General features: G+C 36.6%; 1 protein-coding gene across 2 annotated transcripts in view; it reads left to right on the plus strand.

The window, feature by feature from the left end:
• The window catches only part of LOC145668244 (sodium/glucose cotransporter 4-like), a 255030-nt gene that overhangs the window by 91328 nt on the left and 148131 nt on the right, over nt 1-15571 (plus strand). For both annotated transcript variants that reach the window (XM_081735925.1, XM_081735926.1), the window contains exon 2: nt 5110-5181. In XM_081735925.1, the coding sequence (XP_081592051.1) occupies nt 5110-5181 (72 nt within the window). The remainder of the gene's footprint in view (nt 1-5109; nt 5182-15571) is intronic.

A 15571-nucleotide genomic window follows, 5' to 3' on the forward strand; every position in this document is an offset into this window, starting at 1 on the left:
AGCACTCCCCGTAGTATGTTTTTAGAAATCACGATTTCTGTAGTATGTTCTTAGAAATCTGGAAAGAAGTTGTGATTAGTTTATTTCGAAATACGCAGATAGGCTGCGAATATACCAATCTTCCGTGCGTAACAGTTCTATAATGTTACGACTGACAACTGACATATCTCAATAGTGAGATCAGTATGAGTGGCTGCTGATACGAAACAGAATGAAGTTCATATTCCTTTCGGAGATTCAAACGGGAATGACGTGCACAAACGGTAAGTATTGTAATACGTTAACCGTTCGACTACTTGAGAACCCTATTATTTGGTTAAGGACATTCCAGTAATGTCAAAACACTTTCACAAATGCCTCTCTTGGATTAAACGTATGACCGAGAGATGTTGCATTTCTGAAAATAAGCCATACTTATGCTTAAAATTTTACAGTTACAAAACTATAATGTAATTTTCAATCTTTCAAAACCATTAATCCGTCCTATAAAGTTATTTTTCTTTCAATAAAGCAAAATTTGGATTATAGGTATTATTCCTGCACTACCTCGAATGCCTTCTTACGACACGACGCTTTTAGATAACGGACAGCTAACCTTAATCTTTGTAAGAATCCAAGGAATTTTGATTCATCTCGTCGAAAGTAACTTTATTCCTCTTTTCTCTCTACAGAAAAAAAGTCATTTTTTTTAAAAAAAAATCCAGGACACACACACACACACACACACACACAAACATATATATATATATATATATATATATATATATATATATATATATATATATCAACGTAACAGCTTTTGAAATTCTTTACGCAAGTGTTAACATTAAACTCTATATGCTTTAAAGACTATGATAGGTAGAACGAGAAAAAATGATAGGTAATCTCTCGTCTGATTTTATGTGCTTTCCCTCTAAGAGAACAATCAGTTGAGCTATATTAGGAATACTTACGATGACGGAGAAAGAGGAGAATGTATTTTTTCATTGCGTGTATCAATTACACGATAAACTGAGTTTCTCCATTTGAAAAGGAAATATTTTGAGTATCAGACGGTAATCGCCTTTAGGCTAAAGAAAATGGCGGATGATTTAAGAGTGATTATAGAAGAATTGATAAAAATAAAGAGGAAACGGACTCTCATGAAAATCCACCCACATGACAAACTTACATGTCCTGAGATCGAACTAGAAACCTATTCACACTAGAGGTGAGTATTATACATTGAGCTGCATTTTAAATTCTACAGCAGGGTTTCGCAAACTGTACGTCGCGGCGTCTTGGCTTATTTATAACAGCGCCGCAAAATATTTAGAAAGTTACACACTTATTTGGATTTTTGGTTTATATCAACAGTTGTCGAAGGCTTTATGTGAGAAATGGTTCATGAATTTTGAAACACGGTTTAATTTTCTATGTATTTGTATACCTTTCCCATATTTGTGTGTTCTGTATATATTTATGGACATGCCTTAGGGGCCCCTATTTGCAGTGCTATCATAAAATTGTAGTACACTAAAGACACCGTGAAACTAATAAGTGAAGGAAGTACTCCTCTACAGTAAGATGATGGTAATAGTAAACTTCCTAGAAATCATTATTGTTTATACATTCAGTTTACACGATCTTCCACTTCAGGTACTTAAGTTTTCAAAGATACAGTATATGGCAAAGGTGTCTTGTAAGTTTAGAACGGCTAGACAGAGTAGTATCTTGGATATGAGTAATGAAGGTAGAGTCGAATCTATTACTGTACCTATATAGTACTATCATGGTGGCCATCTTGAAGTCCGCCATCTTGGATTCAGACCAAAAGTTTATAGTAAGAAGGGGTCTTGTAACATATTTTGAGGTGTTTTATCTTTTACCACAAACAACATGTCTGACACTTTATCCCCAAATTGTATTTAATCATTTAATAGTTATTACCTTCATAATAGTGGGGCCACGGTGGCTCAGTGATAGTGTTCACCTCTGGTGCATGGGATCCTTGGTTCGATTCCAGCTTGCGCCAAGTGAGTCGTGTGGTGGACAAACATCGTGGGCGTGGGTTTTCTCGAGATTCTCCCGTTTCCTACCACTTCTTTATTCCACCATTTCATTCATTTCTCATCATCGCCGACTCCTTTACCCTAGCCGGTATTACCATAGGACGTAATACTTAAAGATTTTTACCTTCGTAATAGCGTGCGTATTAACTTACAATTATCCTTCCACACTTTTACAACGTACCTTTGCCTCATATTGTATATTATAAATGCATTGAAAATATTAGGTCGCCTGGAACACTATTTAATATTGTTCAATTGAGCTTATTTTTCTCATGGGTTATTTTAACCTGATGTAAAACGATTTTGGGGGGAGCGAAAGAAACACATAAACAAACAAAACTAAGGCGAAAAGTAAGGACCACCCTAAGTTACATATTTGAAAGACTATTCTGCTTACATATATATATAGGGTAAAGGCACCGAATATGGAATACTTTTTGTTTCGTCTTTACTTCTCAGAAATGTTTATTCCAGAATAAAAATATTATACATCATAATACTTGCGGTACCTTTGCAAAACAAAATACAAGTATGAAAGTTTGTTCCAAATTATTGATTTTTTACAATATTACAAAATTGAAAGGAACTCAATTTCCCATATTAGGCACACCCCGCTCCTAATATGGAACACTACCTGTTCCTAAAATGGAATACCAAAACAAACTATTTGAATCTGGATACAAAGCGACGTTTGGACAATTCAAGCATAGGCAATACATTCGAGCAACTGATTTGTTTATTTAAGGAATAATTTTATTTATTGGTTCAAGGAAAGGAGCAAAGCATGTGTTCGAGCCTCAAACTCCGAGATCACATCGGCCGTTCAGGTAAGTCTACGAATTGGAAAGGACTCGGCCCTGGCGTCAGGAAAAGTACCATCCCGGCATACGCCTTATGGGACTGAGGAAAACCAAGAAAAACTTCACTCAGGATGAGCGGTCTGAGCTGGAATCGTGCCCAAGCTCGAATTATCTAAATGTCGCGTTGTAGCCATTGTGGCATATATATCATATAAGACAAGTAAACAAAAATTACATAACATTCTTAAGATAATTAAAACATAAAACAGCAGAAATACCAGAATTCTACATAGTACAAAGACACTTATCGAACTCGATTGAACTTACTAGGCCTATATTTGTTAATTGCTGTAATAGGCTATAATAGCTACTTATTTTAACTTTTGGAATAGTTATATTTTTTTAAACCTTGGAATAAGCATGTTTGCTAGATACAACCAATAATAAAAATAATAAAACGAAATATTCAGAAAAGCAAAGTACGTGCGACAAACATATTTTTCTCCACTTTTCACGTGACACATTTCGTGGGCCCATCTTTTATATACAAACTGGGTATTTTAGCCAATCTACCTCCCCTACACTGAACGACTACAATTTACTACAATGTCCACATTCCTCATCATCGTCATCATCATTAGGATCACGATCTTCGTTCAAGTCACTCACTAACTCTTCGGATTAACTTTCTAACTTATAATCATGTGGTGGCAGCACATAGTAGACAAAATAGTGTGGTATTTCATATTAGGAACGTATTCCATATATGGCGCACCCACCCTATATATATATATATATAGATAGATAGATAGATAGATATACATGTCGTGTTATTATCATAGACTCTACGATATAGCTTCGTTGAACTTATCTGATTTGTAACTGTTGACATCTTGGATTAACTTGATTAGTTGATTTCTGCCTACCTTGTCAGCAACAAGACTATACAAGATGTGGCTAAGGTGTGTTCGATTCTCTCCCACCGTGAATCGAAAGGGAACCCTTCTCAGTAAATTATACGTTAAGATGAAGGAGATGAAAGAAAATCTGGTGTTGAGAAAGAGTAGTGGTGCTTGGGACAGACAAACAAGAACATCGATAAATGTAAATGATAGTTTCGGAGTTTGATATACCATTCACGGATACATGACTGCTAACAAGGGAACATCCTATATTGATAGTTGCGTTGTCTAATTAAACAATGTGCAATCGATAGAGGAGTGAAGAAAAGTGAGAGATTCAAAATTTTACGGGCCGACAAGCAGAAACACAGGAGATACAGAGGAAAGAAGGATCCAGAATCATGTGAAGATAACAATGCAAAAAATATACGGACACAGAAAGAACTTCAAATTGATTAAAGTAATCAAAATGACATTTACACAACAGTATAGTAAATAAACATTGTACCCACAGATGTGCTCAATAACGTAATATGTGATATAGTTCTATCTTCAAATGTTGGCAACACTGTACATCATGACTTCACAGGTATGGTTCTAACCATAATTAGATTTTCTACATGTTATAATTTGTGTTCCGTGCCATTTAACAAAACTTCATTTTGTGCTCAGTTGGCAACACTGCATTACATATGATATTGAGCATGTCTGTGGGTACAATGTTTGCTTACTACACTGTTGTGAAATACCATTTTGATCATTACTTTAATCATTTTGAAGTTCTTTCTGTGACAGTGTATCTTTTGCATTGCTATCTTCACATGATTCTAGATTCTTCTTTCCTCTGTATCTCCTGTGTTTTTGGGTGTCGGCCCGTAAAACTTTGGATTTCTCACTTTCCTTCACTCCTCTATCGATTGCACATTGTTTGATTGGGCAAAGATGTTCCCTTGTAAGTATACACTGCGAAAACCTTGTTTATTCCATTCTTCAACTTCGTTATTTCCCCTCCTTTGCTCTACATGTTTCTCTGTCACTTCTCTGATTATATATATATATATATATATATATATATATATATATATATATAAGCGTGCTTCTACGTCATACATCGGGCAGTTCCAAATGGTAGTTATAGCTCTTATGACGTAAATTAAAGCAAATGGACCTGCAAGAGTAGTCAGTATATTTTTTGATGGACTTAATGTTAAGGTGCTTTTGTGTAGTATGCTGACATTGAGTATTTGCATCGTAAACTTTTGTAGTTTACTGTGCGATTATTATTAGCATTCAACAAGTCGTTATCTCTCGTTGTTAAACACAATAGTTATTTGCCTTTCTTTTGTTTCGTTTCAGTCTACATGTCGTCCAAATCGAAATACGATAAGTGGATATTTCTTGGCTGGAAGATTCATGTTTTGGCTTCCGGTAAGTATTTATTTGATCCTTGACGATAATAATAATAATAATAATAATAATAATAATAATAATATAATTCATGTTGAAAAGAGTAGTCTTGGAAAAAATAGAACAAATTAAATTCGTTGCTCCTACATTATCGTAATTATTCTGTCATGTCTAAAAAGTCCTTTGCTACAACTCCAGTTTTTATGGACTATAGTTATTGGACAACTACATCGGGAAAAATTATCCAGTTAGCCTCTCATTTTTCTTTAGCTGCTTTTATTGCATTTCTAAAACTTCTGTATCTTCTCAAACTGTGATGTAAACATTTCTCTCTCTCTCTCTCTTCATCAACATTCTCTCCAATATTGTCCTTTCGCACTTGCAGCTAATTCTTTCTTCTCCACATCCTCGTTTGGTCTTAGATATACATTTTATTATTATTTTGCAATGACGAAGTTTTTGGTTGTATACTACAATACTACACAAAAATATATTAGAATTTTTCGTAAGTTTATACAGTGATTCGTGTCTTTTTCTTAAAGGTGTCTTTCGACATTCCTGTTCTTACTTCTGTTTCCCGCTTACATTTCGTAGATTAAATGGAATATTTGAGTTTAACATCCCACAATTATGCACGTTAGGCTAAGCGAGACGATAATTAAAGCAAGTGAATGATGATGGAAGAATTTGGCGGAATGAGAAAGTGGGTGGAGGAAACGGGAGTATTCCTAGAAAACCCAAGGACATGATGTTGTCCACCACAAACATGGCCGGGAATCAAATCAGGGACCCCACGCACCAGAGGTAAGCGCTATACCACTGTGCCACCGTACTCCCCCAATCACATTTAGTGGTGGGCGCAAGAGTCTTGGTCTTGCAGTTTTTGCAAGAGTCTAGCATGCAAGACCAAGACCAAGAGACTTGCGCAAGGGTCTTGCACAAGTACAGGCACTACCTGAATTTTTTTTATATAATGTCAAAAAAGGAGGAGATGGATTTCTTGGCTTCAGTAAAAATGCTGCTGGAGTGAATGTGTTCCCAGTAGTTTTAGCAATCCGTGTGAGTCGATCTTTTAGCAACAGTATGTCGTTTTTTGAATTGGTTGTTCGCGTTTTCAGTAGATATTACTCGTTTTCAAGCCACACAGGTGTCATCTCGCACCATGTGAGCTTTTTTTTTGGCTTAAAACACCGTGTGCGTGGGTTTTCTCGGTATTATGTTTCCTCCTACTTTCTTCATTCCACCATTTCAGTAATTTCTCATCATCACTGTCTCCCTTAGACTTGGCGCACAATCGTGGGATGTTAAACTAGATACTTCATTTCATTTCAAAGCATATTAGTGATGTTCTTCTTCCAAAACTAAAGAGAAATGTAGTATTGAACATCGGTAATGCCGTACACCATAGGTGTTGACTACATGGGTATGGCCTTGGCTCCGAGACTCAAGCATCCGTTGGAAATTTTCAATATGTGCTTTTAAAACTAATATCGAAATAACATTTTCATGACATTGACAAAAACTTAGTGCATATGACCGCTGACAAAAACAGTGCATATGACCGCAAGTTTGATTTCATGGGCGAATGCTTACACATTGAATAATTCTTTAATATAACTTTTAGCCTCCTTAGGTATACGGCACATCGAGGATTGAACGATATAACATTATATACAACAATAAATTTATATTATAAAATTGAAAGTGACTATTTTTAAGACTCCTAATCTCTTGAATCAGCCGACCGATCTCGATCAAATTTTCAGCATATGAGGTTTGGGCCTGGGAGTGTTTTCATCATTTCACTTTGACGGTAAAACTTAGGGGAGGGGAAAGAGGGAGTTATTAAGTTTTATTTATTATTTTATAACTCGAACCAAACGACCAATCTCGATCAAATTTTTTAACATAGATGAGGTTCAAGCCTGGAATGTTTTTTTGTCAGTTCACTTTGACGGAGCAATGTAGGGGAGTAGGAGGAGGGGGTGTACAAAAATCAATATAAATAAAAATAAAAATTACTAAGTTTGAGGCTTAATAACTCTTGAACCGATCTCAATCAAATTTTTAACATGTATGAGGTTCGGTCCTGGAAAGTTTTCTAGAGTTTGTTTCACTTTGATGGTAGAACCTAGGTGGAAGAGGAAGGGAGGAGGACATATATATACGATTTTTATCATTTTACTTTGACAGTGCAACGTAGGGGAGGGATATATATATAATATGTAAAAAATTAAAAATATAAGTGCTGTCTTTGTGACTTCATTATTCTTGAACCAGCCAATCGATCTCAGTCAAATTTGCAACATAGATGAGGTTCTGACTTGTCTTTTTTTTTTTTTTTTTTTATCAAATCACTTTGACGGTAGAACTTAGGGTAGGAGGTGGGGATGGAAAATGTACAAAAATAAATAAAATTTAATAACTCTTGAACCACCTAACCGAACTCGATCTCATTTTCAACATAGATGAGGATCGGACCTGAGGTGGTTTCTCTCATATCACTTTGACGGTGGAGTTTAGGGGAAGGAGAATGAAAGATATTAAAAATTATCGAAAATGATTGACATTAAAATGGAATCTATAGTTTTAGGGATGACATTTCCGATGCTATTTAAATCAAAGTTCAGCCCCGTAGCTTGGCGGAGGGAAGGGAAGATATATATATATAAAATCAGACAGATATTGAAAATCAGACCGATATCAGAGAGCGCTTTACTAATAGCAAAAAGTGACTGACTAACGAAATATATTATTACTGTTATTTTTAAGTTTAACCCAACGAAGTGGGTAATTGATGCTAGTAATCCATATTCACAAGTGAGGCTTCAAATAACTTGAAGTTTGATGCTGTTATTTTGTATTTCCAATACAGGTCAAAATTATTTATATAGATTGAATTTACACAAAAGACATAGAGAGTTGAATCGTTTTCAGTTTGTACTCAAATTATTCTAAAATATTAAAAGGTTTGATTATAACAATTATTATTTTAACTTTCTATCTCTCTTTTTTAGTCAATATTGCTAAATATATCATCATCTTCATAATAGCTATTCTGCCATTATCGGCAGGTTACTTGCTGCAACTGAGAAGCTTCGACGTTAGGTGGTCCTCAGCTAGTCTCTTCGTCTTGACGTAGCAATTTTATGTTTTAATACCTTCCTTCAATTAGTCTCCTTCGCTCCCTCCCTCTCTTTCCTTCCACAATACCCTCCAGCACGTCCCTCATAATACAGTTCCTCCTCACCCAATATCCTAACCAGTTCCTCTTCCTCCTTTTAACAATATCTAAAATACTTCTTTTTTTCCCTACTGCTATTTTTTTTAACACCTTCTCATTCATTGTGCGTTCAACACAACTAATTCTCTCCTTTTTTTCTCCATGCCCATGTATCGAAAGTTTGCAATTTTTCATCACTTTTGCGTAATGTCAATGTTTCTGCCCCATAGAGTACATATTGGAATCAGTAAAAGAAAATCTCAATATTTAATTGGAAGTTTGATTAATACAAGGACTAGCTAATTGTGGTTGAAAAAAAAAGCTGACGCCTTTAGAGTGTAAAAATAATTTTGCAATTCATACTATTTCAATAATCTGTGCCGTCTTGATTTTCTTTAATGCGTCTCAGGGGTAGCCTACCCAGTTTGGGAACCAGTGGAGTGTTGGATCTTTTAAAAGATATAAACAGATTACGAAACGTTGTGATCTAGGCATATCTTACAAGTAGTGAATCGTGGGCACCCATTAAAAAAGGAAAGGTCATCACCTATGTTGTACACTATCATGATACTTACACAAAGTTAAACTATATTACATCTAGAAACATGCATTGTATTTCCGTTACTATTGGCGCATTGTAGAGTTATTATATCCATTGTAGAGTTATTATATCCCTTATATCCATAGTAAAATTTACCTATGAAAAGCTTGAGATTTCTTAAATGCAAGACTTAAGTATACTTGCTCCCCGGGCATTTGCTCATCACTATTCACATTTCGTGTTTACACTAATACCACCACATAGACGCCAAAAACTATTTTTTTTTCTTCAGACTTTTATATACTGCACAGCCTTCTTCGTTCCAATCATCATTGGTTTCGTCTTCTAATATTTGTTATCAATATTCTTTAGTTTTTCGTATTTTTTTCTTCACTAACACGTTAATTATCGATTCAGATTTTGGAACAAAACCGTATCATCTGCAAAAGTGAACACCCTTAATCCTGCCACCACGTAGCAATTATAACCTTCGCTCTTGTCAAGTGCTTCTTCCAATTATACTTACTTCTGTCATTTCTTATGTTAAATCTTTTCGTCCTTCATAGCGTCCTATATATCAGCGTTTCCCAACCGGTGTGCCGTGAATGGACCGCTCGTGTGCCGCGAGGAATCGAAACAAAATTATTAATTTTATAGCAATCAAATTGCAAAACATAGGGGAAAATGTATATTTGTATTTCACATTACTATCAACCTCTACTATGAATATACAATTTTAAGTTTCATACCGGGTTACTGTTCTGTACATTTCTAATGTTGAAAAAATATTTATCATTGTTATCACCATTATTGCTTCTTTATTGTTGCAGACTATTTCGTAACTTAAATTTAAAATATCATTCAATCCTTCGACAAATTACCTACATTTGTGTTTTAAAAGTAAAAGAGATTTGTTTGTTTGTTCGTTATTTAGTGATCTTCCTTTGTAGTAAAAGGTTGAATACAGTTTTTAAACAGAAAGCGTATTTTTAGAAACCTGAGTCCAATATTTCGTTGCAGTTGTTTTCTATTTTTAAATTAGAATGAAAAATAAGCATAATGATTTACCAAAGAGGAAAAACAGTGAAAGAGCTTTCTTCTCTGGGAGGAGATCAATAATCACAGAAAAAAATACCACTGTGTTTTATATTTACAAATAATAATATCTATAAGTGTGCCGCAAGAATAAAGGTAACACCCGTATTGTGCCGCAAGTTGAAAAAGGTTGGGAAATGCTGCTATATATCGTACGATCTATAGAACTAGCCCGATCTATAGAACTGGTACGATTTTGATCGAAATTGGGATGGTAATAGAACGTCACGAGTTTAGTACACACGCATTAAATATTTTGGTATGCAGGCCATTTTTCTTGAGTTACTGGACATCAAATTTGGGGTTCTACTTAGTGAAAAGTTACGTAGTAGCATACAAATATGTGGTATACTATCAACAATACCGATCCAATCTTGTCGAATTTTGGTATGGTAGTAGACTTATGCAACTTTGGACATGAAATACTATACTATATAGATAATTGGTTCTCGAGCTATTGACTACCAAATTGAGTTTAAACCTACTGAAATGAAGAAATTTCACTAAATCGTGATCGATAAAAATCCATCCGATCTTGACCAAATTTGATATGATGGTAAAAGTTAATGAACTCTATGAACATTCGAATATATTATGACACATTATGGTGTAAGATCTTCAGTTTTCTAGTTATTGTCCATTGAATTTGGTGAAACTCAGTGAAATCAAGAAAATTTATCGAAATGCGATTAACGGAACGTATCCAATTTTGACCAAATTTGGGATGGTAATAGAAAATGAGGAGTTTAGTGTACGTGTGAAATATTATGGTGTGCATGCCAATGGTTCTTGAGTTACTGACTACCAAAGTTAGGGTTCGACTAACTGAAATGACGTTGTATACACTATACTATCGACGATACTAACCCGATCTTGACCATTTTTGTAGACCTCTTATAACTTAGTCCGTTCATAAAATATTATAGTATATAAATCATTCGTCGCGAATTATTTACCACCAAATCCAGGTTTAAACTACTGAAATGAAGAAATTTCACTAAATCGTGGTTGATGAAACCCATCCAATCGTGACCAAACTTAGTGTGGTGCTAGTTGACGAGGTTTGTACACGTTCGAGCACAGTATGGAACATTATGGTATACAGATCTTTAGTTTCCATTGGTCATCGAAGTTGTGTTAGAATTCAGTGAAATCAAGAATTAAGAATTAGGAGTTATCTTCCTGGACTTTCGGAATCTAGAGCCATTTTAGCCCGTTACATATGATGGATGATGTTCCTAAGCGATCACACTACTTGAAGAAGTGGAGAAGGAAGAAATGAATGGGGAAGGAAAGAAGTGGCCTGGGACTTTATATTAAATACGATTCCGGTATTTGCCTGGTGTGAATTAGGAAAATTTTCACTCGGGATAGCTGGCTTTGAAAGTCTTTTGCACCTTTCCGACCTAGTGTCCCCAGCGGGAATCGAATTCGGGACCACTCGCACCACAATGAAATCAAGAAATTCCACTAAAAGTGAGATTCGATTTTGACCAAATTTGGCAGGTAGTAGACGATGAGCTTACTACGCATATAAAATATTAGGTTGTGCAGATCTTTAGTTGTGTTTTGGACTAAGTTTAATAGCCAATAACTGAAGAATCAAATCCCTGCAAACCACGGTATTTCACATCCGTTAAAGTCCACCAACATTTCAAATTTGGAACTAACATGTGTCTATTTCGTAACAAACTCTCTCTTTATTAATACACAGCTGTCATCGCTCTGTGCATTTTGTGTAGCATGTGATATTGTCATCTTTGGGGGCATGTTTCAATACTAGAAAATAGCATTTCCCAGAGATAATCTACTGGCAAAATAGCGTCCACGAAGAGGATTCTTGCTATTTGGGAAGAACCAGAAGTCACGTGGGGCTAAATCTTGTGAGTAGGGTGGCGGAGGCAGAAGTTCAATGCCGTGGTCAACCAGGAATGAGGTCACAACATTAGTATGGTGTGGTGTGGTAGTGCATTGTCCATGTGGAGAAGGAAATTGTCATTTGCTATTTGTGGTCGTTTATCAGTCAATTTTGGCAAAAATGCTGTACCCGAAAGTGTACTCGCCCGTAATTGTACGACTTTTCGGAATCGGACGGGACAATATCACTAGCTGAGAATCCCAGAAGATTGCGTACAGCACCTTCTCATTGGATGGAGAGTGGTGAATCTGCCTTTTCCAACTGCATAGACTGCCTTTTTGTTTCTGGCAGTCACAAATGGAATCTGTGATTCACCCATTGTCATAGCACTTCCCAAGAAATTGCATTCTTCCCTTTTGAAGCGTGTCAGATTTATAACACTTAATCGAATCCTTGCCTCTTTTTGATTGTCATTAACCATTCGTGGAACCCAGAGAGAAGAAACTTTACTTAGGCCCAATTCCTTTCTAATTATTCCTTCTACTGTTTCCATTGTTAGCCCCAGTATATCACAAATCTTATGTATGGTGACACGCCCATCTTTCAAGATCAAATTTTCAAGACGGCCAATGTTAGCAACAGTTGATACTGTTTTTTGGACGTCCAAACCTCTGCTCATTTCACACTTGTTCGCCCTGCTTTGAACTCACGCACCAGTCCCGTACTGTGCAAAATCAGCACCCGGGGCGAGAGTATACGATGGCGCCCCCGTACATATGAGTGAGGTCGACAGAGCAGTAGCGAAGCGCCAACGTGGTTACGCGAAGCACACACACACAAAAAAAAAAAAAAAAAAAAATCAAAAATAAACCCTGCTTTTCCTCAATTTTGAGCACTTTTTATTACTTTTTCCTTCCATTTTATATATGTGCACACGCATTTTCCTAACATGAGTAACATTATAGGACCACTTCCTAAAGTAGGAAGAGGATTTAAGTACATACTAGTAATATTCCAAGTATTTTTCCTTTTTCCTCCCGAATTTGCGCCCCGGGGCCGTCCCCCGCTCGCCTCCCTACGCCACGGTACTGTCACACCCCCACTTACTAACAAATTTTCTACAACAGTACTGTCACCACACACTCCAATTGGCGATGAAGATCGGCTGCACAACGTCCAGGTGCGGCGAGGAATTTAACAATTATCCGTTGCTCTTCAGCCGAAAATTACACTAGCCTGCGAATTTTAACTTTTGGATTATTGCATGAAGTATAGTATGTCACGTTTCATATTTCGGGTATACCGAATTCAGAACAAAACTTGGTTTAGTCATTGCACAGCAGGTTTTCTTGCAAATTGCATATTTACATTGCCAATATCAATGTATCTAATGGTTTATTTCTATTCATAACACTGCTACGAATACTGGTATACTTACTAATATAAATACTATTAATATCTTATGTTTGTATTTCTAGTGATGTATGCGACAGTAAGTTAACTCGTAATCACGATATTAGAAACAGGGCAAGAAAACGAAAAAAAAGAAGCAATGTTTATAGATAAGCATTCACTATAAAACAGTAAGACCCTTAAAGCAAGCAAACGTAAACTCTATAGTGTTTTTGAATTTATCCTCTCATCTGCGCCATTTTAAAAGAGAAAATAACGCACCTATAGGTCATGACATGCCGCACAAAAAAATCAACACTAGTGGGTTTTACGCTTTTCCCTGAGAAACTGCGTCTTGTCGCGACCCGCTTGTGACTAGTGACAGAATCTTCTCTCTGCAACAACCAGCAGTAGTCTGCAAGCATGTTCAATTCCACTTTCCTTGATAACAACGTTCGAGTTCCTTGAGGTCCTGATGAAATTTTTCTCCTTGTTCCTCACTCACGCCTCCGAGATTGTCTGGAAAATAGTCCAAATGGGAAAACAGCATATGCACTTTCAAACTCATGTTACAACCCAATTCTTTAAAACACAGTAGCATTCTTTCCACCATGTCTGTATAGTTTCGATCCTTTCTGTTGCCAAGAAAGTTTTTCCCTACATTGCGGAAAGCTTTCCATGCTGAACGCTCGTTCTGGTTCATGATATTTTCAAAATTTGTATCACCAAAAAGTTTCCTAATATCTGGCCCATCGAAGATGCCCTCTTTAATTTTTGCATTACTGACGCCAGGAAATTTTTGGCACAGATATTTGAAGCACTCACCTTCAGTATCTAGAGACTTAAGCCAAGCTTAATATGAAGAGGAGGTAACAGTATATCATGTGCATTAACAAGACTTGCGCCTTGTAAATTTTTCGAACCAACATTCCACTGCCTATCTGGCCATTCCTTTTGAGTCCAGTGAACTGTCCTTGCCTGACTGTTTCACTCACACAGGAAGCATGGAAATTTGGTATAGCCTGACTGTTGACCCAACAGAAGAACGATGACCTTAAAATCCCCATATATTTGCCATTGATGTTCGTGCTTTTTATCTTGTTCAACATCAAATCAAGGTTTTCGTAGCTTTCCCTCATGACAACAGAATAAGCAACTGGAATGGATGCTAGCTTGTTTCCGTTGTGTAAAAGTACACATTTCAAACTCCGCTTGGAAGCATCGATGAAAAGTCTCCATTGGGTTCGATCATAGTCAAGTGATCCTAATTCTAGTATTAACTCCGGAATGTTGTTGCAAAATACGAACTATATATTATCTACTCGTACTTTATTATCTTCTACAGAAAAGAAAGCAAAAAATTCTCGTTCACGATGCCCATACCAATAGTACGTCGTCTCAGCCATCAACAGATTTATCTCCTTTAGTCGTGACCCCAGTACTTCAGCAGATTCCTTTGTGAGACCAAAGTGATGGACTAAATCATTTAAACCACTCTGTTCGAAAAGTATAGGCTCTGATGATTCTTGTGGGTTAAAATCCGAATCGTCGTTGTTGTCACTAGGAGATTCGGAAGAGGCTTCTTTGAATTGGTCTGGTGGCTGTTGGACAGGTATGTCAGGACCATGGGATACTGGTAAACTGTCGGATGGAATTGTAGTTGGGTAAGCAATTTTAGCCCTGTTCCTACTGTTGAAACCTTTCACATTCACAGAACAAAAGTAGCAATTCGTGTATGGTCAGTAGGCTTACCCCACACAGTGGGGATTCCAAACGGCAAAGCTTGTCTTTCACGTTTCATCCATTGCCGCAGTTGTTCGATGCATGTTCGTCATAACTTATGTGGTGCTCACGACTTGCTCTGATTTCCCAATGCTATACCAAAATACGCAAGATAAACCTTTCACACAAAGGAAGTTATATTGCGCCGTTGTTTCATCGGCACAAATGTCCCACATATATAACAGAATATATCTGGATTATTCTTACAACCTCGACGCTGCATTCCGAAAAGCCTGCGAACAAGCACTTCACTTTCGTCACCAAATACTAAGCACACACAACGATATTAAGGGCTTAAAGCACTGAGCACAATCAGGTAGTTTACAACGAAACTGTGTGAATTATTCGCAGAAAAAGCAATATAGGAGACAAAACAATGCCGCTAGGCACTACTACCGTACCCTACCGGTAGGCGGACACGATAACCTGTTGTTTAGCTACCGTTACAACATTTCACGCCATGAGAGTAATAGCATTTCAGCTAATCAGGATGTTTAGTCCTCCTGGCTTGAGACACATA

The sequence above is a fragment of the Thermobia domestica genome, chromosome 13 (genome assembly GCF_964235325.1).
Source record: "Thermobia domestica chromosome 13, izTheDome1.hap1.1, whole genome shotgun sequence".
NCBI lineage: Eukaryota > Metazoa > Arthropoda > Insecta > Zygentoma > Lepismatidae > Thermobia > Thermobia domestica.